We start from the raw sequence: 26,207 nt of genomic DNA on the forward strand, positions 1-26,207 counted from the left end.
CCATCAGGGCATTAATGTGGCAAGGGTTGTAAAATAATATGTCTCTCCTTGATCAAGTATATACTTTTGCCTTAGAATACTTAGAGTTCAGACCTTGGAACTGTTTTATGTAACATACACGTATATGTTTGTGTGATCATGCTACTCATATAGTGTTTTTCATAAATCAACCCTGTGTTTTATATTGTGTTAATATCCCATTTAGTCAGGCAGACCCAGTTCTCAGAGAGAACAGACCACATCTTGTCATTCTATGGAAGCTCCACAGTCTTTGCATAGTGCCAGGCACATAAACAGCATCAAGACATGTCTGACAAGTTAATGAACTCATTTAAATTAGAAAAAAAAAATTTGTTCTTGACTCAGAGGTACATATGGTTCATGTCTCACAATGCTTCACAGTGAATTAAATTCTCAAGCCACATCTTTGCATCTGAGCCATATAGAGATATTGCCACCTTGGTTAACTACTGTTTAAATGTTTACTTTCCTGTCCTGTATTATTATATCTCTCAGGATTCTTTTGTTCATCCAGCTAATGAAATGAGGATTGGGGAACTTCACCCTTCATTAGCTGAGACCCCTCTGTACCCACCCAAACTTGTTCTGCTAGGGAAGGACAAAAAAGGTAACATTGTGAACCTGATGTGGAAAATATGCCGCGAATGCATGTGCATGATGAATCACCACTTATAAATTATGATCACCATAGTCTATAAAAATATTTGTCAATATATTTCTCTAACATTAATTGGTATGAAATATATTTTTTCATACTTACTTTTCTGAGCCTTGTTACTGTCGATGTTCATAGCATTATAACATTTTTCCCTTTTAAATTTCAGAATCAACTGATGAGTCTGAAGTTGACAAAACTCACTGTCTGAATAACAGTGTTTCCTCAGGCACTTACTCTGACTACTCGCCGTCCCAGGCTTCCTCGGCATCCTCTAACACCCGGGTTAAAGTGGGGTCCTTGCAGACAACAGCTAAAGATGCAGTACATAATTCTTTGTGGGGTAACAGGTGTGTTTAGAATGCCCTCTTTTCTGTTGCCAAATATTTATTTTCAGCAACTGTTTAAAAATGAATCTTCTTGATTTGGGAATTATAATCATCACATGAGTGGCATAGAAGACAAAAGGGGCAGGTAAGCAAAATACGGTTCACCTGGGATTTACAAGAGCAAGCGGGCCTATTTGTCAGGGTGATGCCACCAAATAGGGAGAGATAGCAGGGATTTAAAGGAATATCATGTTCAAGAGAAATAATTTTAAGGATCAAAAATACAAAGGAAATGCAAAAAGATTTTATACAAATGTTTATTTGGTTGCTAAAATTGAAATGTATGCATACTTTTACAACATGCATTTACACAAACTTTGAGGATGCCTCTGTTTGCCCAACATTTATTTCTAGGACATCTGGCCTTTTTTATCTAGATGGTATGTGTATAGCACATATGCAGCCAGAAGAGATTAAATGTTCAATTAATTTTCATTATTATCCTCATCACTTACCACCATGCAGAAAAGTTAGAATGCATCTCAAATTCTTCAGTCTTCCAAAGAGTCTCTTTTAACTACTCTCATTTTATGAATGATAAAACAAAAGCACAATAATGTGTTTTCTGAAAGACATTTTATTTTGAAATAGCAAATAAAAGTTATATGATTGAGGAAGTTGGTAGCTTTGACTCGTTTTAGTGATTTTTTTTTCTTTTTTGTATTTATTTTACTTCTAATATTCTTTACATACTTGTAAAGGATGTACGCCATGTGGGTCTCTGATTAGTGTGGAGAGGGTTGAGGTATGGAGGAAAGTGAGTGGGACAAATGTTTCCATTTGTTTTTCCTGTGTCCACAGGGAGGGAAAAGAAGGGGATGTGGCTGACCACATCCACTTTAGTGCATCCATAGGCCAAGGAGGGAGGTACAAGGCTTGGCCAGGAGAGTGGTCCAGGCTACTCTAGAGCTTTCCATCCTCTGACAAGGCAGTCAGAGCCCTCTGCTGGCCTAGATGAGTAAGAAAAATGAATACCTGCTGGAGACAGTCTGATCACTCACTGAGACGTACAAACAGCCTAAAGTAATAGTGTAATTTATATTCCAAAAGATGATACCTCAACTGTTTCCCATTTAAAAGGCATTTAGCATGTTCAGGATGTGGAGTTAAACTAAATGTCACTTGAATATAATTTGGATTAACAATATATGCCATGCATTTCTAAAGAAGGTTTTCTCAACCAATAGTAATGTACCAAATCTAAATCTGCATGTTGGGGGGCAGTAATTACGTGATTGTGACTATTCATCATTCCTTCAATATGTATGTCATATCTGCTATGTGCCAAGCACTACACTAAGCCCTTGTGAGTTTACATTCCAATAGAGGACCCAAGCCAACAGACAGTAAAAAATAACAGGTAAGTAAGTTATGGGATTTGTTAGAAGGTGATTGTTTCCAGAAAGAAATGTGCCTAAACTCTGGGTGAAAGAGTGGATTTTTTTTTCTTGGTAAGTCTTTGGACACAAAAAAGTTACACCATGTTAATCTTAAGAAAGGTGAGAATGAATGACCAGTTCAGCAAAGGATGGAAGCCTTCCTTGCTACTTGTTCTCTATCTGGAAAAAGACTCGCCTCTCTTATTTTCATATTTCTTCTTCTCATTGTGTTTCAGGATTGCACAATCTTTCCCACAGCCTCTTGATTCAAAGCCATTACTCAGCCAGCGGGAGGCTGTTCCCCCAGGGAATCTTCCACAGCGTCCTGACCGGCTTCCAATGGGTGATGCTTTCACTGACAACTGGACTGATGGCTCACATTATGATAACACAGGGTTTGTTGCTGAGGAAACTACAGCTGAGAATGCCAATAATAATCCTCTCCTAAGTTCCAAAGCCAGAAGCACGCCGGCATCTCACGGGCGTCGGCCTTTGATCAGGCAGGACAGGATTGTTGGTGTTCCCCTGGAACTTGAGCAATCTACTCACAGACACACCCCAGAATCAGAAGTGCCTCCTTCCAATCCTTGGCAGAATTGGACCAGAACTCCTAGTCCATTTGAAGACAGGACCGCTTTTCCTTCCAAATTAGAGTCAACCCCTACCACCAGCCCGTTGCCTGAAAGAAAAGATCATATAAAAGAACCTACAGAAATACCTAGTCCTTTCTCTCCCGGAGTGCCATGGGAGTATCAAGATTCCAATCCCAACAGGAGTCTTACTAATGTCTTTTCTCAAATCCACTGCCGCCCAGAATCTTCTAAAGGTGTTGTTTCCATTAGCAAAAGCACAGAGAGGCTCTCCCCGCTCATGAAGGATATAAAGTCCAACAAATTCAAAAAGTCACAGAGTATCGATGAGATCGACATTGGTACATACAAGGTTTATAACATACCACTGGAGAACTACGCTACAGGCAGTGATCACTTGGGAAGCCACGAACGCCCAGATAAAATGTTGGGACCAGAGCACGGCATGTCTAGCATGTCACGAAGCCAGTCGGTCCCCATGCTGGACGATGAAATGCTCACGTACGGAAGCAGCAAGGGGCCGCAGCAGCAAAAAGCTTCCATGACCAAAAAAGTCTATCAGTTCGACCAAAGCTTCAACCCTCAAGGATCAGTGGAAGTTAAAGCCGAGAAGAGGATCCCGCCCCCTTTCCAACACAATTCTGAGTACGTGCAACAGACCGGCAAAAACCTGGCCAAGGATTTGATTAGTCCTAGGGCTTACAGAGGCTACCCACCAGTGGAGCAGATGTTTTCCTTTTCGCAGCCATCGGTTAATGAGGATGCTCTGGTAAACGCCCAGTTTGCTAGCCAAGGAGGTCGTGCAGGCTTCTTGAGGAGGGCCGACTCTCTGGCCAGCTCCACGGAAATGGCCATGTTTCGAAGGGTCAATGAGCCCCACGAGCTGCCGGCGAATGACAGGTACGGCCGGCCTCCGTATAGGGGAGGCCTGGATCGCCAGGGCAGCGTTTCAGTGACTGAGTCCCAGTTCCTGAAGAGGAATGGCAGGTATGAAGATGAACACCCTTCATATCAAGAAGTGAAAGCTCAGGCGGGAAGTTTTCCAGTTAAAAACCTTACCCAGAGGAGGCCATTGTCTGCAAGAAGCTACAGTACAGAGAGTTACGGTGCCTCCCAAACCAGGCCAGTTTCAGCTAGGCCTACTATGGCAGCTCTTTTGGAAAAAATACCATCTGACTATAACTTGGGTAACTATGGTGACAAGCCATCAGATAACAGTGATATAAAGACGAGGCCCACTCCTGTGAAGGGAGAGGAGAGCTGTGGTAAAATGCCTGCAGACTGGAGACAACAGCTGCTTAGACATATAGAAGCTAGAAGGTTAGACAGGGTATGTTTGGCATTTCTCTGTAAGAATATCCCTATGCCTTTAGTTTTGCTTTATTGGCATTTCTAAGCACATGTAGTGAAGCATGACTACATGAATGGATAGTTGATCGGCATTTCACTTATCTCTATATTGTGGGGGAAACTGATCCTGAGAGTTTTTTGTGGGTATTCCAGACACAGAGTCCATAATCTGTAGGTGAGTTATTTACCAAATATAGCCTGAATACTGTTAGAAAGTTAAGAAACATGTGACTCTATGTGGGATGATGTTTCAACCACTTTCTAGCCATTAAGGCCAAATGCTTCTCCTAGGACACAAAACTGTTCTCTAGTGACCTGGAGATGATGATTTTTATTGAATCTGTAAAAAGTGAGTATTTCATCCTTTTCTGCTCACTTATATTAAACTCAGGCTTAATTTGTCTATAAAATTTGTAAATAGTTACTGCTGTGGGACTTCTAACGTGATTACTTCTAATGAGCAATAATCTTCCCAGCAAGACAGAAAAATAAAATAAGCAAAGATTGAATGCCCTCACACACATTATTTTATTTAATAAAAGTCCTGCCATTTACAATATTGCTTTTTTAATAAAGAAGGAAATGTCTAAATTCAAATCATACTATAGGCAACAAAAACAGTGGATGTCTGTATGAAGAATATGAATGTACAAATTAGTGTACATATTCAAAAAAAAAGAGAAGTTATCCTAATTCAGCCAAAAGTTTGATCACAATAAAGCATGAAAACACAGAGGGAGTTAAGAAAAACTCAGTGCTTTTGTTGCCTACTTAAATCTTTCTAAAAGAAATAGGGTATTTTCATTTTCTAGAACTTTTATCCATTAGCCAACATCATTCCGTTTACTTTGTGGATTTGGTGTAGAAGGCATGTTGGAATCTTAAAGACCCTTTTTGTGAAAATGGAGCATTTTGTTCTCATTTTCTAGGGTTTGAGTGTTCTGTGTAAATTGGTGATCTGGGTAATGACATTACTAATGGAATGTTTCGCTCAATCATTTTATTATTTGATTTGCCAGAAGCACAGGTCATGACACTGATTATGTATTTCTTAAATATTGAATTTTATATTTTCAGGTTTGCTCTTTTCAGATAATTATGTTGTTTTTAGGTCATGTCTACATGACAGGAAAATGATATTTTAGGCAAGGAGTGAACTAATAAATGTGGGGGCAGTTAATCTCTCACTGTGGAGACTGATTCTGCCTTGAGAAATGTTTCAGGAGATTGTCTGTCTCAAATAGGTACGCTCAATCCCACTATGGGAGCCTCATCACAGCCTCCTGGTTGGTTGTCAGGGGAAAACACCTGGTCGGTTGTCACCATGCCTTTACCTCAACTTATACCCTCCATGTAGACAGATAATTTGGAAGGCAGAAATATTTGGGGTCAAATGAGACAGTACAGTGTGGGAACTCTGGCCTCGTGTAGACACAACTGTACATAAAGGGTAAGACAAGCTAGTGAAGAAAGGTTATAAGAAGCTTTTTGAAGCACCTGCACAATGACTAGTAATTTGAGGCCATAGAGGAGTGAGCATGGAAAAAACAAGCGTGGAATGGAACTGATAAAAATGATAAACCTGTGGTACCATTGTGTATATGCTTGTGTCCCAAATGAATTAACTGCTCTCCTTTCTCCTTTTATCCGGACTACTGGAAAGCAGATGGTTCCTTTAAATGAAGCAGGAGTTTTAGAGATCATACAGGACTGGAGGGAGGAGGATTTGAATCAGGAAAAACATGAGGCGCTGTCTAACCTCAATCATTGAAAGTGAACCATCGTGTGTTCCCCATTGCTGTAATAGTTGTTCCTTCTTCAGTCTCCAAGTACCCGCCCCCTCCCACATTTCTTTCATTTTTCAGAGTAAGTTCGGTGCATATTCAATAGCTTCTCATTTAAGTCTCAGAAATTAAATTACCTTGCAGTGTTGCCTCAGGTCACTGGATCCTGGAAAGCTCTTCCTTTTGTGTTCTCCAAGTAACATTTCTTTCCCATATACCCCAATATCCACACATCTGCCCCCTGTATCTTCAGTTGAGTTACTGAACCATTCAACATACATCTTACTGAAAATTTCCCAGCTGCTCAGTAAGATGAATTCAGAGCACTGAAGCACAGACTTATTATGTAAAACTGATTTTGAAATAGCTGTGCTGCTTAACCACACCAGAGACACCGTGTGCTTCTATCCCAGTGAAATGTCCTAAACCCTGCAAATCAAATGCTTACAGTGACAATAAGAACTTCTACATTGAAGACAACTGCCTACAGGCCTGGACATTGAATAATATTACCAGTATGACATGTTAGTGAAGATCTTGGTGTTGACTTTGTTGAAGCAGTTCTAAATCCTAGTTAGGATAAAATGTGCTTGTTTAAATTTCTAGTTTAACCACAGGGCTCACCTTGCTACCACAGAACTTTGCTAGAACAAAGCTGTTAAAACACGAGTCTCTATTCCAAAACTGCTCCTTCCGACAGGAGCTGTGTTATCCCTAGACAGGAATAATTAAACCCTAAAAATTGTTGAGTGATAGGCTAAGACGTTCACTGTCCTTTTCAGTTTTGGCATGGTGACAACAAAAAAATATCTATTTAATATAATCATCAATCCATAAAAATAGATGGTTGGTAGACAAGCATAACATCAGGAGTAAATAATCTTTCAGGTAGCCCAAGAAATCTTAATGCTAGAAATCATTGCTCTGCAAATAATGCCCTTCAAATAGAGCAAATGTCTCCTGTTAATTTCAATGGTATCTAGTCAAGAAGATACACTAAGTGAATTTCCATGAAATTTTTTTCCAAAGTAAGAAAATTACTAAAGGAGCCAATGATTCCATTTCCACTGTAGGTTGAAGAAGTACATTGTCTTAGTGGAAACAATTTAATAATAGAACATCTAACATATTTTCATTACCAATACATAGAATAATTTTAGATGTACCTGATGAAAGCTAACCACAATGCAAATATCACGGCAGACATATCAAATAAATAACATTAATAATTCATACTGATAAGTGCGACAATTACTACATTTCCCCTTTGATATAATTTTAAGACAAAAAAGAAAGTATTTGAATTTATATACAACCATCCCATTGGCTTAACTTAAGTAAATTTAATGAGGCCAATTATCAGATTGAATGAATGTTTTTAGCTGGCTGGATTTTGTTTTTAATTGCTATAATGTACCCACAGACTAAGCAACTCTAATTTTGGCTCTAATATTACAATACATTAGTTTAAAGGAGAATTACAAGTTAATATTTATGTTTCATATATAATGATCTCACAGTGTGAGACAACATAAGATTTGCAGGTGATAAAATTTGATTAAATTTTGTTTTAAATTTTCAAAGTTAACACACTACCACAGATAAGCAATATTTTTCCAAAGTTACTACTCTCATGATATAAGAAAAACAGATTTTATGCCGTTCAGTTAGTGCCAAATGTGAAACAGAATGTATCTCGGCTTTGTGTCTTTTCTGTAGTTTTGGATGGTACTCATTGCGTGCATAACTAACACTGTTTACTGTATGCTTTTGTCTGATCAAGTGCATGTTTAAAAAAAAAGTTACTGTTTGCCTGCTTAAAGTTAAATGTTATAAATTTAAACATGTTCATGTAATAATCAGTTTGTTGAGCATGTGTTCACACCCTGTCACATGATTATTTCCTCTACTCAGAATGCTGCTTACAAACACAACACAGTTAACCTTGGCATGCTGCCCTATGGAGGTATTTCAGCAATGCATGCAGGCAGAAGCATGACTTTAAACTTGCAGACTAAGTCTAAATTTGATCATCAAGAACTACCTCTTCAGAAAGTAAGTATGGACTGCCCTACATGTGTCAGCATACCAAAGCCAATTAATGTTTGTTTGTTCACTTAATGTGTTTAGACTCTACATAAAACCCTGCTTATTACAGACTCTCAAGAGTCCCAAAAGCAACAGGGCAAATAATGTAGAGCCTGAACTCTTAGCTGCTCAGCGAGTATGTGTAACTAGATTGATTATCAAGTTTATGCTTCTTGGATTGGGCAGGTCCATGGCTTTATGTGTTGCTTAAGGCTCATTTTTCATTATCATTTTTCTCTTTCATTTTTGCTTTTCTTTCTTTCATTTACTTTTTTTTTTTTTTACTTTTTTGGAGGTAGATCAATATTCATGTAATGATGCATTCTGAGAGTAAAAGTGGAAATTATTATCGAATTGCAGTTGATTCCTTTGAAAAAGATGTAGAAGTCTAAATTAGAATGAAAGTTTCTTATTAGCACCTTAGCACCTCTGAATGCTTTTCAGTCCATTTTTGTGGCAAATTAAAAAATAATAATAATAAAATATGAGATACAATTTTGTGATTTAGCTAGCAACTGTCAGTCTGCTTAGATTGAGGAAATAGGCAGTTCACAGTTTTTCATTAAAAAACAAGTGCATTTGAAATACACTGTGAGAGAAATTGAGTATACTATAAGGGGAAACATTTCTGTTAAGAAATATTTCTTCTCATTTTATTCAGACAAACCTCAAAATGCACACTTTATCTATCTAAAATGATTAATGTTTTCTGTCTTAGTTATATGTCACTGGAAACTAAAGAATCATTTTGATACATTAGGACCATGGGATTATATATTAAATTGTTTGTTAACCTAGTAGTTTGTACAAAAAAAAGCAAATCAAAACAGGAGTAACAGAATGACTTAATAAACACGTGGAATAAATTACCATCTCAGCAAAATGAGGCTCAGAAAACTTCCAAATCATACATTGTCAAGGTAGCCTTCTGCAATACTCTCTTAACTTGGAGTGGTAGATTCCCGCTGTGATTAGAGAAGCGAATCAAATCATTTCACATGTTTAGATGCTATCACTTTAAAAAGAGCTAGCTAAACTGAGAGTTTTTGAAAGTGACCGTTCCTATCCTGGGTCTTCTGTGGCAGGAGCAGCGGTGTGCTGGTAACTTTTTCAGAAACAAATGGCTCTGGTTTGATATTCACCATGGCCAATTAGGCAAATACTCTCTGCAGTGGCCGTTTTTTTTTTTTTTTCAATTTACTCATTTTTATTGGAAAGTTGGATATACAGAGAGAAGGAGAGACAGAGAGGAAGATCTTCCATCCACTGGTTCACTCCCCAGGCAGCTGCAATGGCCTGGAGCTGCACTGATCTGAGACCATGAGCCCGGAACCTCCTCCAGTGCAGGGTTCCAAGGCTTTGGGCTGTCCTCAACTGCCTTCCCAGGCCACATGCAGGGAGCTGGATGGGAAACAGGGCCCCCAGGATACGAACCGGTGCCCAAACGGGATTCCAGCACATGCAAGGCGAGGACTTGAGCTGCTAGGCTATTGCTCCAGGCCCAGTGGCCAGTTTTAAGGTAGCAACTTGAAAAGACTGGTGTACCTCGGACTCCAGCACACCAACAGTAGGAGCCCTCTCATATGAATCGCTGCTTTAATGATGTTTTCTTGTCCCCCTCAGTTGTCCAAGTCTCTCACCCTCCTTAGCAAACCCAGTTTTCAAAAAGGTCTCGACATTTACCTTGCAATGGAGTAGATGAAATATCACAATTCAAACACCTCTTTTAGGTTTGTCAGTTAATTTGAAATCAAACCTTTCAATTAAAGCAATTGAATTTCAAAACTACATGAGCAGATAGAGTTCCTGGTATAAAGGAGACCCAGAAATTACTCAAATGGAGACTCTTTTGTCTGATTTGGGGCCTTATGTATTCATAAATATGTCTAAAGACCTATACAGAATCTGAAAAATTATATATTACACTTGAAATAGCATTTCTCAATGTTTGTATTATTCTGTAAATGTAAATTAACTACCTCTGTATTGCCATTTAGGAGGCCTTGGAGAATGAACTCATAATCTTTTATAATCACTGAGGTGATCTATGGCAGAAATAATCTAGAGCTATATTGGAGATGTTTCAATCATCCTCACTTGAGTGCATAGATGACGTAATAGAATTCTCTTTTAATATTGTTTTATATTACAAATCAAGAGCAATTCAAGTGGGGAGGTATTACCATTGATACAGTATCTTCATCAAAGACAGAGGAGAGAGAAAAGCTGAGGGATTTCTAATCCTTTCTAAGGCACAACAAACTGTGTAAACATTCCACTAGCTTAAATATATAATATATCTTAATATATATCTTAAATAGATATTTAAGATAGTGAAATATATATGTGTATACATGTATATATGTGCATATATATATAGAGATAGCTATTCCAAAATTTAGCTTCAGGGTATCTGGAACAGCCTATGCACACAATCAGTCACCAAGGCAGGAAAGTTAACCGCTTTGTTAACTTGAAAAATAATTCCAAATTTTGTTTGATCTCATGAATTCCAACATTAACACCTCTTCCCTGCTGTGCCCAGATATGGCCCTTTTGCATAGTTTGATTTGAAGACTTAGTTAATTTTCTTTCTCAAGCTGTAATCAACCTCTCTTAAATCATAATATCTCAGTTTATCCCTACATAGCTCTACTGGCCATTGCTAATAGTCCAATGACTGAGGCTGTTTCCCTGAATCCTTTTTTCCAAAAGATGAAAGAGGCAAAATCGTTTCAGCACTTTTATCTTGAGACTTAATAGGGCCAGCACTGTGGCATAGCAAGTGAACTTCTCGCTTGAGACGTCAGCATACGAAGCCTGCTTTGAGCCCCAGCAGCTCTACTTCCAATCCAGCTCTCTGTTAATTTGGCTGGAAGAGCAGCTGAAGATCCTATCCCACACTCTCCTTATCAACTCTTGTCTCTTGCAACCAGGAAGAAAGAGCATTTCTTTATATTCCTTGAGCACCAATACTACCTTGAAACAAATCTGTAGATTAGTAATTGAAGGATATAACTATTTCTTGATGAAAATTCAAAACTCTACATTTGGTAAAATTAATTACATAGTGAATATTTGTATGGATGAAAAGAGAAGCCTCCCAGGTTTTGCTTGGCAAAATCTTTAGGTATTTTAAGTATTTCGTATGTCCACATGTCACAACAATATTTAGAACTTTTTATGGATTACCAACTAAATATACCCATACTATAATATAAGCAATGAATTATGTTTCCTATGATCATTCCAAGGAAACTTTTAGATTATGAAGTAAATCTCAGCAAACAAAACTAATTTAATAAAATTTTCTTAAAATTTTTCAATTATTGATACTTATGGTAGTTCTCTAAAAAAAAACTGTAGTAATTATGACCTTAAATATTTGGGTTTCATAAATCATTAACTATTAACATTTCATTCATTCATTCATTCATTCATTCAATCATCATTTATTTATTTACTGCCTTTCCAAAAAGCACTAAGGCGACTTTCTATGACATTTTTAATGGCTCCATGTGCTTCTTCAGATGTGTTTTATTGTAATTAAGTTTAGCTATTGTCTTGAAATGTTATGTTGTCTGGGAGAGATATAGCATTGTAAAATATCAAATCAAAGTGCCATTTTTGTTATCTAGATTAATGATAGACTGAACAAATATTTCCAGTGGGAAAAAGTAAATACTGGAACTTATGGAGAATCTACTACGTACTTGGTGCCATAAGGTACCTTAAGTGCGTTTGTTCTCGTAACTCACAAGATCCTCAAATCTATTGTATAGATGAAGAAATTGAGCCTCCAGTGGCACACAAAACAACTCAACTGTATTTTTGTTGTCTAACAATTGTATTCTCTGCACCTAGCATATGTTCTTAGTACTATATGATGATACTGTATTGAATGTTTACAATGCTGATATTTTCATAGAGCAAGACTCATAATAACTGTTAAATGTCTTTTCTATGCATTATCTCCCACTATGTTGTTTTTTTCTCTCATTATGTTCAAACAATTCAGAGAACTGGACATTAAGAGATGGAAAAAAGGATACACAAATAGGGTATACTAACTAATCTCAGAATTATGGCTGTAAATATTCACTGTATGCTTCAGATAGAGTGCTGTCCTGGTTAGCTGAGCTAAGTGAATGCTAGTAATTGCCTTGACTTTTACAAATCCACTTGCATTTCTCGAACACTCAATATCATCAAGAAATATGTTTGGCGACATCAAACAGCTGAAGTTTATGGACCCAGGAATATCACACATTAGTTATCCAGCTACTACAGCCAAGCAGAACTCGGGAGCAAATCTTTGGCCTTTCTTGACTTCAACTCTACCAGTATTTGGCTTTCAATGTAAATAGTGTGGTCTCTTCTACAATGCAGAAATTAATCATTTTTTTCTCCTATATTTTAACTTCTACTGCCATAATATCCCACATCATTTGCTGCTTTTTGATTTTTTTAATCAGAAACTAATATAATCATATCAGGGAAGGAGAAACAGAAATTATGGAAGTACATGCATTAAAAAAATCTTTTTCTGGAATTTCACCTATAAGAAAATGGCCTCACTAATTGTTTTATTACCTGACAAATTAGTTGATATCTGTACCACCAGTTTTCAGTTAGAAAAATGTAGGTATCATTGTTTGCACCTAAGCCAGATAGTTTTAATTTCTAATGGCCTTTCATGCTGGATCTATGAAAATAATTTTGCCTGCTAGAAGGAGAAAGACTTATGCTGCACCTAAGGGCAAATCATGCCTTTGATTTCCATCAGTTTTGTTGCGTTTGTTATTGGCTTCCAGTCCCTCGAGAAAGATTCACTGACCTTTCTAATTATGACAAAAGGTGTAAATCCATAAAAGCCCTCGTAAGCCAAGCTAAAATGATCAACTGAATAATACCAATACTCATTTGAATATTCCCTTGCCATTACAGTGAAATGCTGCCTTAAAATTTGCTTCAGTAATACATTTCCAACTTATACTTAACCCAGTGGAATCATAACTATTTATGCCCAAGTTCAGCATGTATTCACCATTGTAAAAACCTATTTTTAAAATATTCTGCTGAAAAAGAATCATGTGATGATGATTTCACTGCAAACAGTGCAAGAAAATTTGTTTTTATTGCATCTTATTCGATCTGTGGTAATACCTTCATGAATTATGTACGAAAGAATAAAAAGTAAAATAGATCCTTGTATTCTTAAAAGATATGTTGCAAAAACTTCTGCAGAATGCTAAATCCTAATGCTGCTCTAACATAATTTTTCAGCAAAACACAGTCTGTGATATTTCGTAGTCACTGCACACCCGGAAGTTAGTCAGCCAAAGCAGCGTCTCTGACCAGCTGAGCTCATTTACCCATTTATGTGAATCCTGTTCGTACACAGATTAATACACATTCACACATGTAAACACACATGCCATTTGTACATGCTAACATGCACAACTGACATACATGTCCATGTACAGGTTTATCTCCAAACATACGTTTTCCATTAAACAACTGCGCTCATTTACAGTGGTCAGAGGACTCACAGCAGCCAAATGACCAGTGTACAGTTGGTGCCTCTAGTCCTTCAGGATAGCATCTGTTTGTCAAGCAAGTTTTTTTTTAGAATTACTGCATGTCTTGTGGTTTCTTGTGATTTCTTTGTGATTTTTTCACTAAATCACATTATCATTATCTAGTATCTTGAAATGCTCACTCCTACTCTTTAAAGTGGTTTTAAAAATATAATGATGTAGTGCAAGAAGAGAAGAAAGGAATGACAACTTTAACTTTGTTACTTTCTCTAAGGTAGTCAATTTTGAAATTTTGGAAGTTGCAATTTTTAAAATTTTTCTGTTCTTCCTTTTAAACATGTATGCGTTTTAATAGCTAAGCATCTGAATTTATATATAGTGGCTATTAGTCTGTGGGAAATTTTGTAAATATATGTGGAAATGATCTTGGATTCCTACCACTGCTCCATGACCATTTTTGCAAAATGTCACAAAAATTGTTTTCAGTCATTGCATTTGTGCAGACTTAAGTCACTCCTCGGATGTCTCATTTAAGAAAATTGAAAACGCCAGAATATTCTTAAAGGAAACTTTCAGGAAGTTCTTTAATTTTTTTATATCTAGGGCAAGTGTCCTAGTATTTGTTTCTTTTGGTCCCTTTAATATAGAAGGATTGATGTGACTGTAAACAATCGCTTTTTTTAAAAAAAAGTTAATTGTTACATACTGAAACACCTAAATCATGACAATGTTAGAATTTTGACTAACAAGATTTTATCCTTTTCTTTCCAATGTCAAAGGTAATAACTATTTTCAATTGCTTTCTAACAGATTCTAGCAGTCATTTGTGGGGGAGCTGATACAGGTGTTATAAAAGAAACAGAGATAAACTTGGGGATGATATCAACAGGGAAACAAAGGAAATCTATGCTGAATTTTGGCCACTTTTTTTAAAAAAGCTACATTACACAGATCTCACCAATAAATATGTTTTCTCTCACTTCTCTGGCAAAAAAAAAAAAAAACTAAGCTGGAAAGATCTGAGCACAAAATTTTAAGAAGAAATAACTGGCCCATAGTGTTTAGCCTGAATAATTATGCTTTAATAGTTTTTGGGAAAAGATAATATATTGGTTTTGATAGGTTTGTGAAAAAAATAATTCACATGGTCAAAGTAATTCTCAATGTTGATGTATAAATCCTGCTGTTACATGAGTTATGTCCTTGCTTTTCACAATATTCATTATACCCTAGGAAGATTTCATCTAGTGTCATAACAAATCCATTCAAATCTATTTGCAAGCAATGTTTTTTAGAATGCACGTGGCCAGAATACTTATACCAGTACCAGTTTAACATCTGTTGTCCAAATAGGAGTTATCAGTAAAGATTCTTCAGATTACGTATATAAAATGGCATAGCAAATATCAAGACACCATATCTCAATCACCTATGAATTTTCCAAGAAATCAATCATTATTTGTGTATCATAATGTGTACTACAGGTGAAAAAAAGAAATGGCTTCTGAGAAAAAAATGTGTGTATGTATATATATGTGTATGTGTCTTGCATATACATATACATATGTGTACTCATTTATGAGAATACCACTGCATATTCCTCTTCCAGGGACTGTCTTTCAGATGGTATGTAGCTGTTTGCTATTATTTGGATTAAAAGATTGATTCACCCCAAAATAATGCTACTAATAATTAAGGCTGTGATATTATCATCTGTTAAAAATAATAGCCAAAAAAGCCAAGAAAAATAAAATACTCAGGAAGAGTTAGATGTAACTATAAAAATGAGCTATAGGAATGAACACACTTGGCAATAAAAATGGCTATGATTTATTTATATAGTGATTCTGATAGTGTAACATTTTTATATTGCTTTAATCTTCCTCTGAAAGCTTTCTGTAGAGAATGGTAGGGTACCATAAATCTTGCACCATGCCCATGTTAGCACTGTTTTGATTCAGTACGAGGCATATTATCCCAGAACTAATAAAGTGTCATACAACAGATTTTAAGGCACGGTTTGGAATATTTAGGTATGTTCTTTGGATTAATGTTTTCAATTTATCCTTTAAATGGTAAGGTCATACTAAAGTTACAAAATAAGCACATTTTAACTGTTGTGGTTTTTAATGGTTAATTTTATTCTGATTATTTTTATTCAGGTACTGTAAATAATCTAAACCTTTCTTTAAAATCCAGTAAATAACTCCAGGATGGTTATTTTAACTGTATTTCTCACTGATTGCAAAAAGCTTTCAATTTAAAATTTGTATCCATTAAATAGTGTATAATAATATTTCCAGGTCAGAATATATCGTTTCTGCAATTAAACAATACTAATTTTACATAATTCATTAGGGAATCTTTTCAGAGAGCTATGGTAAATTTCTATTACATCACTAAAAAATGCCATACCATTTTCGCAATAGACCCCGTCCCAGCAAAGCAACATTTTAGACAATGGACAAGAAGATGTATCTCCTAGTGGCCAATGGAATCCTTATCCACTTGGGAGGCGGGATGTACCTCCGGACACCATTACTAAAAAGGTAACCAATTTCAAATTGATGACACAAACCATGAAAAATGCACATTCATTGTACTATGTAATTCATATCTTATGTCTTAAAATAATTTCTAACTCTGTGGTAACTTTAAGCTAAATATTATCCCACTGAAGGCAGTTTGCCAACATGTCAGTGCATAGAGACAAAAGGAAGCAGAACAATGCAAAGTGTTCAGAGTTGGTAATGAAAGTTTGTAACATCCTGCTACCATTCTGCAGATATGATCACTAAAGAAAGTATCTAAAGATGCTCTTACCATCCACCTTTGAAACACAAGTACTGAAAGGTGTATAATCTGACGTCATGGCTTCAGCAGTGTGTTGTAGCTAATGTGCAGAAAATGCAAAAGAAAAAGAAAACAGAAAGAAAGAAAGAGAGAAAGAAAGAAAAAGAGAAAGAAAAAAAAGAAAGAAAATTGACTTACTATTTTTAAAGTCATAGCAATTCATTTCAACATCCAATAAGCAATTATATACACTACTATGCACTAAACACTTGCTAGATAAAAGGAAAGCAAAAAAAAGGATTGTAATATGATTTATTACCTCAATTGCCTTCTAATCTAACCAAGTGAATTGAGTAGCAAACAACTAAAACAGCATGTGTTAGATTACAAAACAACAATAAAAAGAAAACCAGAACTGAGAGAAGGCATTAAAAACATATATGAGAAACAAGATTTTTGTAGGAGATAATATTCAAAAGATCATTGAAAATTGTGTAAAAAAATTATATATAGATTTCAAGTATTTTGCACTAAAGAAAAAGCATATATTTAAATTCCAGTTTTCCATTAACTTTTTAAAGTCTGCTTGTGATCCAGAATATCTTTTCTAAATTTATACAAATCCATAAAGTTATATATAACTCAATTTTTAATTGGTAAAATATAAGAAGAACCAGGATAGTAAATAAACATAAAAACAAGATGGAACCACTTTAACAGAGATATGTAAAAAAAGTACCACTTTATGTTTTCTAGGCTGAAAAGTTAAGTAGTCTCAAAAAAGGCAACTTACTTACATATATGGCACAGTTGAAATGCCTTTTAATTTCTTATGAGACTGTGATGTATGGGCACTTTGGTAGCAGATTCTTTAGTAAAGCTGAACAAACACATGCCCTATGTTCTAACAAGTCCCCACTGGAAGTAAGGCAGTTGCAATGTTTACAATACCAGATAGCAAAGGAGTATGTGAAGAACTTCTTTTTTCCATACAAAGAGCATTTCACAGCAGTTTATAAAATTTAAAAGCATAACTTAAGCAGGGAAAAAATTCTGAGATATTATAATTCAGCAATACCTTAGTTATAAATCTCAAAGGCAATACTAAAAACGTAGTGTTTATGCATAAGTATGACTAAGAAAATTATTTTTGTAAAAGAGCAGTGAACATAAACTTCAGAACTTTATTTGTCACTGCAGGGAATGTAGAAGCTAGGATGAGAAAGGAGGGTGGTGCTATTATTGGTTGTGTTTTAATTCTGAAGTTAAATTGTGATCCTAATACTCTAAGATTTAAGCTCATGTGTGTTCACTTTATAATTGCACTTTATAACTAACATAAACATTACATAATTATAGAGAATGTAGCATTTTGCTTAATATATTAAATACCAAAGTAATGTATCCATAATTGATAATGCCACTGATTTTCAGGTCTGATGCGTATTATTAATTTGCCTGTTGTGTAATTCCAGCAAAGAAGATAACTGTAACATAGTATGACATGTGCTAGGAAGACGGGGATTCAACAGTATATATTATATTGTGCCTGATTTTGTTCATTGAACGTGCTTTTTGTAAAAATCACTCGTTTTGTTGTATGTATAGGAATTGGTACATTTTAATTGCTAAATAGTATTCCTCCTATTAATACTTAATTCCACTATTTAGCTATCCATCCAAATGTTGATAGGGATTTATATTTATTCCAGGTTTGGATAGTGCTGCCAAAAGTATTCTTTTATGCCTTCAGCTGGGAATAAATATATACTTCTATTAGATATATATTTTACTTATCAGATATCTGAAGGCTAGAACAAAAAAAATTAGCTTTTCAAAACCGCCAGTCTTTCAACACTGGAGACATAGAATAAGCCATACGATGCTATTATTCATTCTGTGGGAAATAGAAAGTGACACTCTGACGTGTTTTAAGCAGAGAGTACACATAATGCATTTGCATTTAGTACACACTCTTATGGCTTGAACTGGACTGAACTGGGAGCATAGAATCAGAAACAAGGTACTATCATATTTCAGGGCAACTCAGAAACAAGTATTGAATGGTGGAGAAAAATGCAGAGATCTAATATAGTTTTAAACTGTAGATCCCAAAAGATCTTTTGATTGGACATAAGGCATAAAAACAGATTAAAAGTAGATGCCCGTGTTCTAATCATGTCAAGTAAGCGATGATGTTCCATTTGCTAAAATGAAAAATAGTAGGAGCACTAGTGACAGTGAACCAAGGGGGAAGTATAGATCGCACTATGTGGATTTTTAATATTTTTACAGCACCTGAGTAGAAAGATACAATGGTGTTTGTATTTATCTGAAGTTAATAGAGTTATCTTAGCAATGAGTACAAACTTTGGAACCAGAATATGTGTGATAACTGGGCTATCAGTGGAACTAAAGGATGACACAGGATTCAATGGAACACTGACATTTAAAGAATGTATTAAAGGAAGAAAAGACAGAAAAGGAATCATCCAAGATTTTATCAATGTGATTTCCTTTGCACGTTGTGGGACAACACAGGGGAAAATATTTAGCATTCAAGAAGTATTTAGTTAATGTAAGTATTTAAAATCTAAGATACATTCTGGATTTGATCCTTATTCTGTATTGTTAGAGATGTTCTTCCCTTTGTTCTATGTTACCACACTCGGCTTTATCCTAAAACTGGTTCTTCTCATAATTTTAACTCAATAACAATTAGCAATGTAAGCTTCCTCTTTCAAATCCTTCAGTAAAGAGGTTAAGAAGCTGTGTCTCATGAGCAAAGCCTTTCTTCCTCTAATTTCCCAACAATCCTCTTCTTAAATCTCATTCATTGCAAGAGAAACAGAGCGCTATGACTTGCTTTGACCAGTCTGCTGGAGCAAAAATAGGTGTGATTTTCAATTCAAATATCCAATAAAAATATGTTAGAAGTGACACGTTTATAAATCAATTTTAAAAGTTTAAGGTTGATGTGACAATGTCAAATGATTACACCAAAATCATGTAAAATAAATATGATTAAAGGATCCTGAATTTAAAAATTAGAAAACGCAAGAAAAGTTTTTTTTGAAAGGAAAAAAGTGAACTACAGTGGGATTTAATAGGGGACTTAAGGAAGTTAGAAGGACTATTTAGAGTGGTAGACACATGAACAGATTTAAAGGTTAAAGGGAAAAAAATTAGTAAAGAGGAATACAAAATCTCAAATGGAGATATAGTTAAAAATCTGCTTAATTTTAAAGACAGAAGGGAGAGGGAATGTATTGGTAGGATACGGAGGGAGTACCTAGCTTACCAAAAGATAGCATGCCTCACAAAAGGAAGAAATTGCATTCACTTATTAATTTCCAGTTACTATCATTTTGCCTTATCATGAAAGGTTTTATTATCTATTATTCTAAATGGAAGTAATAGGTGCTTATATTTACAATGCATACCTCCATTTCCTTTGAAATATATTTTCAAAGTTCATAATTTTGCATAAAATCATACCAAAAATATGAGATTTGATGACCATTTATTAATATCTCTGCTTACTTTAGGAACTTCATAAAATCTTAGGATTAATTAAACATTTATGGACTAGTTACTATACTTAAAAGTCAAAATAATTATTTATTTGAAAATGTTACTAGACTTACATTCCTTACATGTGAATGCATATCTATATTTCTATAACATCTTTTATGTATAAATTCATTTATATCATCTTCCTACTATCAGGATAAGCTCTCCTATTACAGCAATTTTGTTTAGAATTCACTTCACAGGGAAAACAAAGAATGCTGTAAATATTTAAATTTGGGGTTTTGTTATATGTTGGTTGAGTATGCCAAGGTAATACTCAGTGAGACTCAACCTAAGGAAATGGTAACAGTATTAAGCTAGGCTACAGGATTTGCTGAAATAAATTGTACCATATTTCTGAGTTTATATTTGATTCTACAGTGAGTGTTTTTTAAAGTTAATTTTCAATTATCATAAAATGAGTTATTATGCTACAAAATCTACAACTTTAATTGCTTTCAAAGTGAAGAAGCAGAGAACAATCAGTGGTTAAGCAAAGAAAAAATTCTTAGCCAGTGCTCATTCAAGATTATTGTTAAAAAGCCTCTGCTGAACTTCACTGTTTTTGAGGTTTGCTTGTTTGCTTATTTAAGTAATCTCTTTGTCTAGGCAGTCAGAAACTCCTGCGGTGCTGTGGAATTTAGTGGGAAACCATTTTAGGGGAAAGGCTCTCAGGTCTATGCTAGCCGTTTGATAGAACTAACATTGTCCACCCTTAGGCCTTTCTCGCAGTACTACAAGCACTCTGGTTAACAAATGGGCATGGGCACACAAATGGTGAAGTCATATGTTCCTCTCTCAATTTCGCTTCCATTCTACTCTCACTCTGGAATGTACCTTAGAGTAACTAAGTTGTGGGAAAATGTTGGAGGTACTAAATCTTCTATTATTTTTAATAGCCTAACAATCGATAGCAGTTTTTAATGCCCTCTGACTATATCAGCTACCAAAATCTCTAATTCTATTGCCTATTAAATCAAGAAGTCATATCCCTGCTAAAAAAAAAAAAACATGTTACCATTAAGTAAACCTCCCTACCAAGTTTTGAGCGGGGACTGCATGAATTGCTTACAAATTGCCATTAAAGCTTTTGCAATTTCTGAAAGCTTCAGTGATCTAACAAGCATTTGAGATTCCTATCCTATCACTTCTCTAATTCTTGCAACCTATTGGATTATGCTGTATTGTTATAAAAATAGTAGGTTACATGTATAAATGTGTGATAGTATGCTGAATGCCTTAGTGTAATTCTTCATCCAATTTCACAATAATCATATAATACAAGTACTATTATGTGATATGTTTTAGAAAAAAAAAGAAGCTAAGGCTTAAGTTATTTACCAGTCTCACATATATAGATAAATATTTTTTATTATCCTCAATATATAACAGTAAATTGAAGGTCCTAATTCATAAGATAAATTCAAAGATACATTATTTTGAATTTTGCTTATATTCTGATTTGATTATATCATCTGCAAGAATATCATGGTTGTTTTGCCTGATTGTAAAATGACAGACTTTTAAAGACATGAGGAATTAGGTTCAGTGTTTCCTGGAGAGGTTTCAAATTGAAGCATAAGACCTATAACAATAGGTTAAAATGTTGGAGTAATACAACATAATAGTAAGAAAACTAAATTGGCAGGCTAACACAAATGCAGCTTTGGATATTTCTCTTCAGGAGTGAGTAACCATGGGATTATCTAATCCTAGCAATATGCAATCTGAAAAATACTTTCATTTGTAAAAAGTAGGCATTCAAAGACCTCTTTAAAATTAATGCATTTTCTTTCTGTGTCCACTGAGTGTCCATTAGTGTAAGTGCACACTGAATTGGCAGTTGGAGTAAATGCAATATATATCAAGAATCAACATCATTTTTGTTTTATGGTTTTTCATTTATGACAGTAGTATGAGTATAGTAATTGTGTAATAGGGACTGTCGTGTCCAGATGTGGAAATACAATGCAGTATGTATTTCTATTTCCAAATCAAAGATGGACTCCAAATGAAATTGTTAAATACATCATGCAAATTGGATGCTAAACTCTCTACCATTGTCCATATGTAGAATGCAGAATACACTTATATAACAGAATGACGGACTTATGATTGGTTATGAGCGACTGTACTATTGTAATAATATAGGGGAAATAAGTGGAGGGTAGGGAGAAAGTTTGGGGAAGGAATGAATAATTCCCAGAACCTATGGAACTGTATCATAAAATTAATAAATAAAGTAAAATAAAATTTTCTTTTATTTATTTTTTATTTTTTTAAAGATTTATTTTTATTATTTTTTATTGGAAAGGCGGATATACAGAGAGGAGAGACAGAGAGGAAGATCTTCCGTCCGATGATTCACTCCCCAAGTGAGCGCAAGGGGCCCATGCTATGCCGATCCAAAGCCAGGGGCCTCTTCCGGGTCTCCCACGCGGGTGCAGGGTCCTAAACCTTTGGGCCGTCCTCGACTGCTTTCCCAGGCCACAGGCAGGGAGCTGGATGGGAAGTGGAGCTGCCAGGATTAGAACCAGCGCCCATATGGGATCCCAGGCGTGCAAGGCGAGGACCTTACCCACTGCGCCATTGCACCGGACCCGTAAAATGAAATTTTCAAACAAAAATATTTGAGTAGAAATAAAAAGAGTCAACATCAAAGTCAACAAAGATGAAACAATAAGTGTAAGAACTTTTGCTAATTTAGTCCTGTTTCATCAAATAGCCTCTTACATGGAACATGTCTACTATTTCATTACATGCACAAGCTGAGTTTCTTAGGATTGTCCACCTCTGATGCATGCCAAGAACCTGTTAGGAAGAATGTGAAGAAATTATGTGGCATTTACAGCATATGGTCTTCTTCATGTTCTTAGTATTCTTTCTTTCCCTATCTCATCCATCACAGATTGTAATCTCTGCTTCATTAGAGCCATATGAGATACACACACACACACATATATATATACATATATGTACTTTTTCATGATATAATTCCTTATGCTAAGGGAATTCATCTCCCAGTTTACCCATCCCCTCCTCCTCCCACCTACTGTTTTCCCCTATTTTGTAACAATAGTATAATTCTTCAGCAATAGTCACAAATCCATCACTCTTCTTTTTAGGTGTATCATAACATTGTATATATAGACAATGGTAGAAAGTCCAGCATCTATTGTCAAGATGTATTTAATAGTTCCATGGGTAGTCCATCGTCCCTTCAGAAGTAGAGATACATATTGTAATTTATCTTCATGTTGCTGTAACTTTACCTCCATTATACAGTTCCTCTAGATAAATATGTATATATACATATATACACATAAATATAAATTTATCTAAATATCTGTTAACCTTGTATTTTGCATGAAGATTGCATTATATCAGAGAGAATATATGGTATTTTTTCCTTTGGGGGTTAGCTTATTACACTGAGCATAATGGACTCTATCAGGAACCATTTTGTTGCAAAGAGTAGAATTTCATTATTTTTAATGGCTGAGTAATATTCCATAGAGTAGATGCAACATAATTTCTTTATTCAATCCTCTTTTGTCAGGCATCTGGGTTGTTTCCATGTCTTTACTATCACAGTAAATTTACTGCTGGAAGCATAGAATTACAGATCACTTTCTCTTAAGCAAACTTCATTACCTTTGGATATATTCCCAAAATTGGGATAGCTGGGTCATATGGTAGATTGATTTTCAATTGTCTTAGCACTCTCTATACTGACTTCCATATATTTTTTGAGATTTTTTTTAATAAAGCTTCTGGGAAAGCATGTTCCTTTTAATTTTGGCATTTGTTAAGTTTTCCAAATAATGACTTTCAGAATTTCTTTTTTATGTCAATTTGGCAAAAACCATCTAAAGTTTATCTTGAAATTCGTAAATTGTTTTGATGCTGAAACCATAGCCAATGAATCACTTTTGTTATTAAAAATTGGATTGGATTTTTCCTGAAATTGAATTTTTCACTTGGCAACGGCCTATTGTTGAGCTTTTCATTTAAAGTGTTAGGTAATTAAAAGGATAATATAATAAAAATAAGCTTATCTATATATTTTGGAATATGTTATCCAAAATATGTGATCGTCATAGTCATTCAGAAATATTTTTATGTATTTTATTTATTTTCATTAAGTTCAAAAGAAACTGTACTGTGTACACTAAAATTAAAATAGGAAACTATATTAATTAACAAATGTGAGTGACTGACAATGCTGTAGTTAAACATTCCTTATGTGCAGAAGTAAACATATCAGGTAGAATAGGTTTTTGCTTTAGACTTTGTGATTTTTCTCTCTCAATGAAATGTACAATACTAACTGTGAAGAACCCTCAAGAGTGATGCATGGACCTCGTCGGTCTATAAGCAAATGAGACCAACCCGCTCTATCACCATGAATAATACCTTCCTCAGTCCTGGCTTGCTCTTTTCCAATTCTCCTTCCCAAGCCTCATTTTTCTCCTCTAATAGTAACAATTTTTTCACTGATCAGAGAGATTTTTCTTTTTGATCACCAAAAAGTCACTAAAATCTAAAAACACTTTGTAATTCCTTTAACGTGATTTTGAACTCCAAAAAAAGTTAACATTCTGAAACTTTTGAATCAATTGCTTCTCTCATTCTGTTCCCTTAACCCTATTTGCAGCAGTGCTACGTAGAATTTGCATTGAGTTAAATGAAGACTGCAGTGACAGTAGTCACATAACTCCTGAAGCTGCTGATGGCAGGAACAGTTAGATGTTTGACATCTATAAGTTCTTGCCTGAAACAAGAAATGAGTCAATGAAACTGCACATTTATGGAATCATATAGATGGGAGAGATATTTCCTTTCCAAGTGTATAAAATTTCTCTTTTCACCAAAAGACACTTTTTCAGTGCTTATAAAACAACAATAGAACAATGAAAAATAACAAAATGTGTCCGGACACTAATGCTCATCTTTAGGGAGGAAAACTCTCTGTGAAAAAACTTACTTTTCTTGGGGTTTTGTAACCTAGAACTGATTTATTGGTGTGACCAGTAATTACCTTCTGCTTACTTTCACCCCTGATTGGAAAAAATATTGTTAAGCAGTAGTTACAGGCATTAGGAGATGCCTGGAATGCAAATATAAACAATTCTCTCATAAATATGTCTCATAATTAATGGAAGCGGAAGCTAAGAGCAGGTGAGGAAGATTACTGAAAGTTATTTTGGTGTGACTTTGGTAGCTAGTGATCACTTATTCATGATGTTGGAGGTACCCATCAAAAGTCAACATCAGGTTCTCTGAGATCTTTGGTGATTGTACTTAGTGACATATCAATGATACATTAAGACTTCCACTTAGTTTCTAAAAAATACATGCCTCAATTCCTGCACAATTTGACTCACCTTGGTTTTTATGGAAGCAATATTAGTTGTTATTCTGCAGTAGCTGAAGCATAGGGTCTAAGATTGTATAAAGTATAATGTGCAGACCAATTATAGCTAGGAGTTCAAGTTCTCCTCCTTTTACACAATTACTAAGATTTAGATGGATTTAAACTTTTAAATGTGGATTAATTGATTGATCACTTTATTATCTTGCCCAGAAAAATAAATAGAGCCAGGTCTTTTGCTGTACTAAGGAAATAAAAAAATGAATGTATTGAATTAGACTCACCATCCGCTATAACTTCAAATTATTTATATAGCCTTGCAATGGCTTGTATCTACAAATATATTAAGACTATCTGTTACACAGAAGTGCTTGGCAAAGCAAGAATGTATTGCCTTAAGGAAGTCAAAAATCCCATGAAATGATAATTCAGAGGCAGGTTCATGCCAATGTAATACTAATTGAATCAAGAGGAAGTATATGAAGACATCAATGACATATTTACTCTATTTAGTGGTGATCCATTTCAAACATTTGACTTTCTTAATCTGAAGATTTAATTACATACTTCAAGTTGATTGATTTAGTAACCTTTATTTCGTAGAGTTTTTTAAAGAAATTGACAAAACATTGCAGAAATATAAATAGAAACATTCTCTAACTTAAAGCAAG

At 35.1% G+C, this 26,207-nt stretch overlaps 1 protein-coding gene across 1 annotated transcript in view; it reads left to right on the plus strand.

Moving 5' to 3' along the window:
* The window catches only part of LRRC7 (leucine rich repeat containing 7), a 444,758-nt gene that overhangs the window by 366,604 nt on the left and 51,947 nt on the right, over positions 1-26,207 (plus strand). Inside the window, exons 19-23 of the mRNA XM_040987263.1 lie at positions 517-628; positions 846-1,026; positions 2,681-4,364; positions 8,083-8,223; positions 16,226-16,345. Coding sequence (XP_040843197.1) covers positions 517-628; positions 846-1,026; positions 2,681-4,364; positions 8,083-8,223; positions 16,226-16,345 — 2,238 coding nt within the window. The remainder of the gene's footprint in view (positions 1-516; positions 629-845; positions 1,027-2,680; positions 4,365-8,082; positions 8,224-16,225; positions 16,346-26,207) is intronic.

The sequence above is a fragment of the Ochotona curzoniae genome, unplaced genomic scaffold, assembly GCF_017591425.1.
Source record: "Ochotona curzoniae isolate NIBS_2020 unplaced genomic scaffold, NIBS_Ocur_1.0 contig_4612, whole genome shotgun sequence".
NCBI lineage: Eukaryota > Metazoa > Chordata > Mammalia > Lagomorpha > Ochotonidae > Ochotona > Ochotona curzoniae.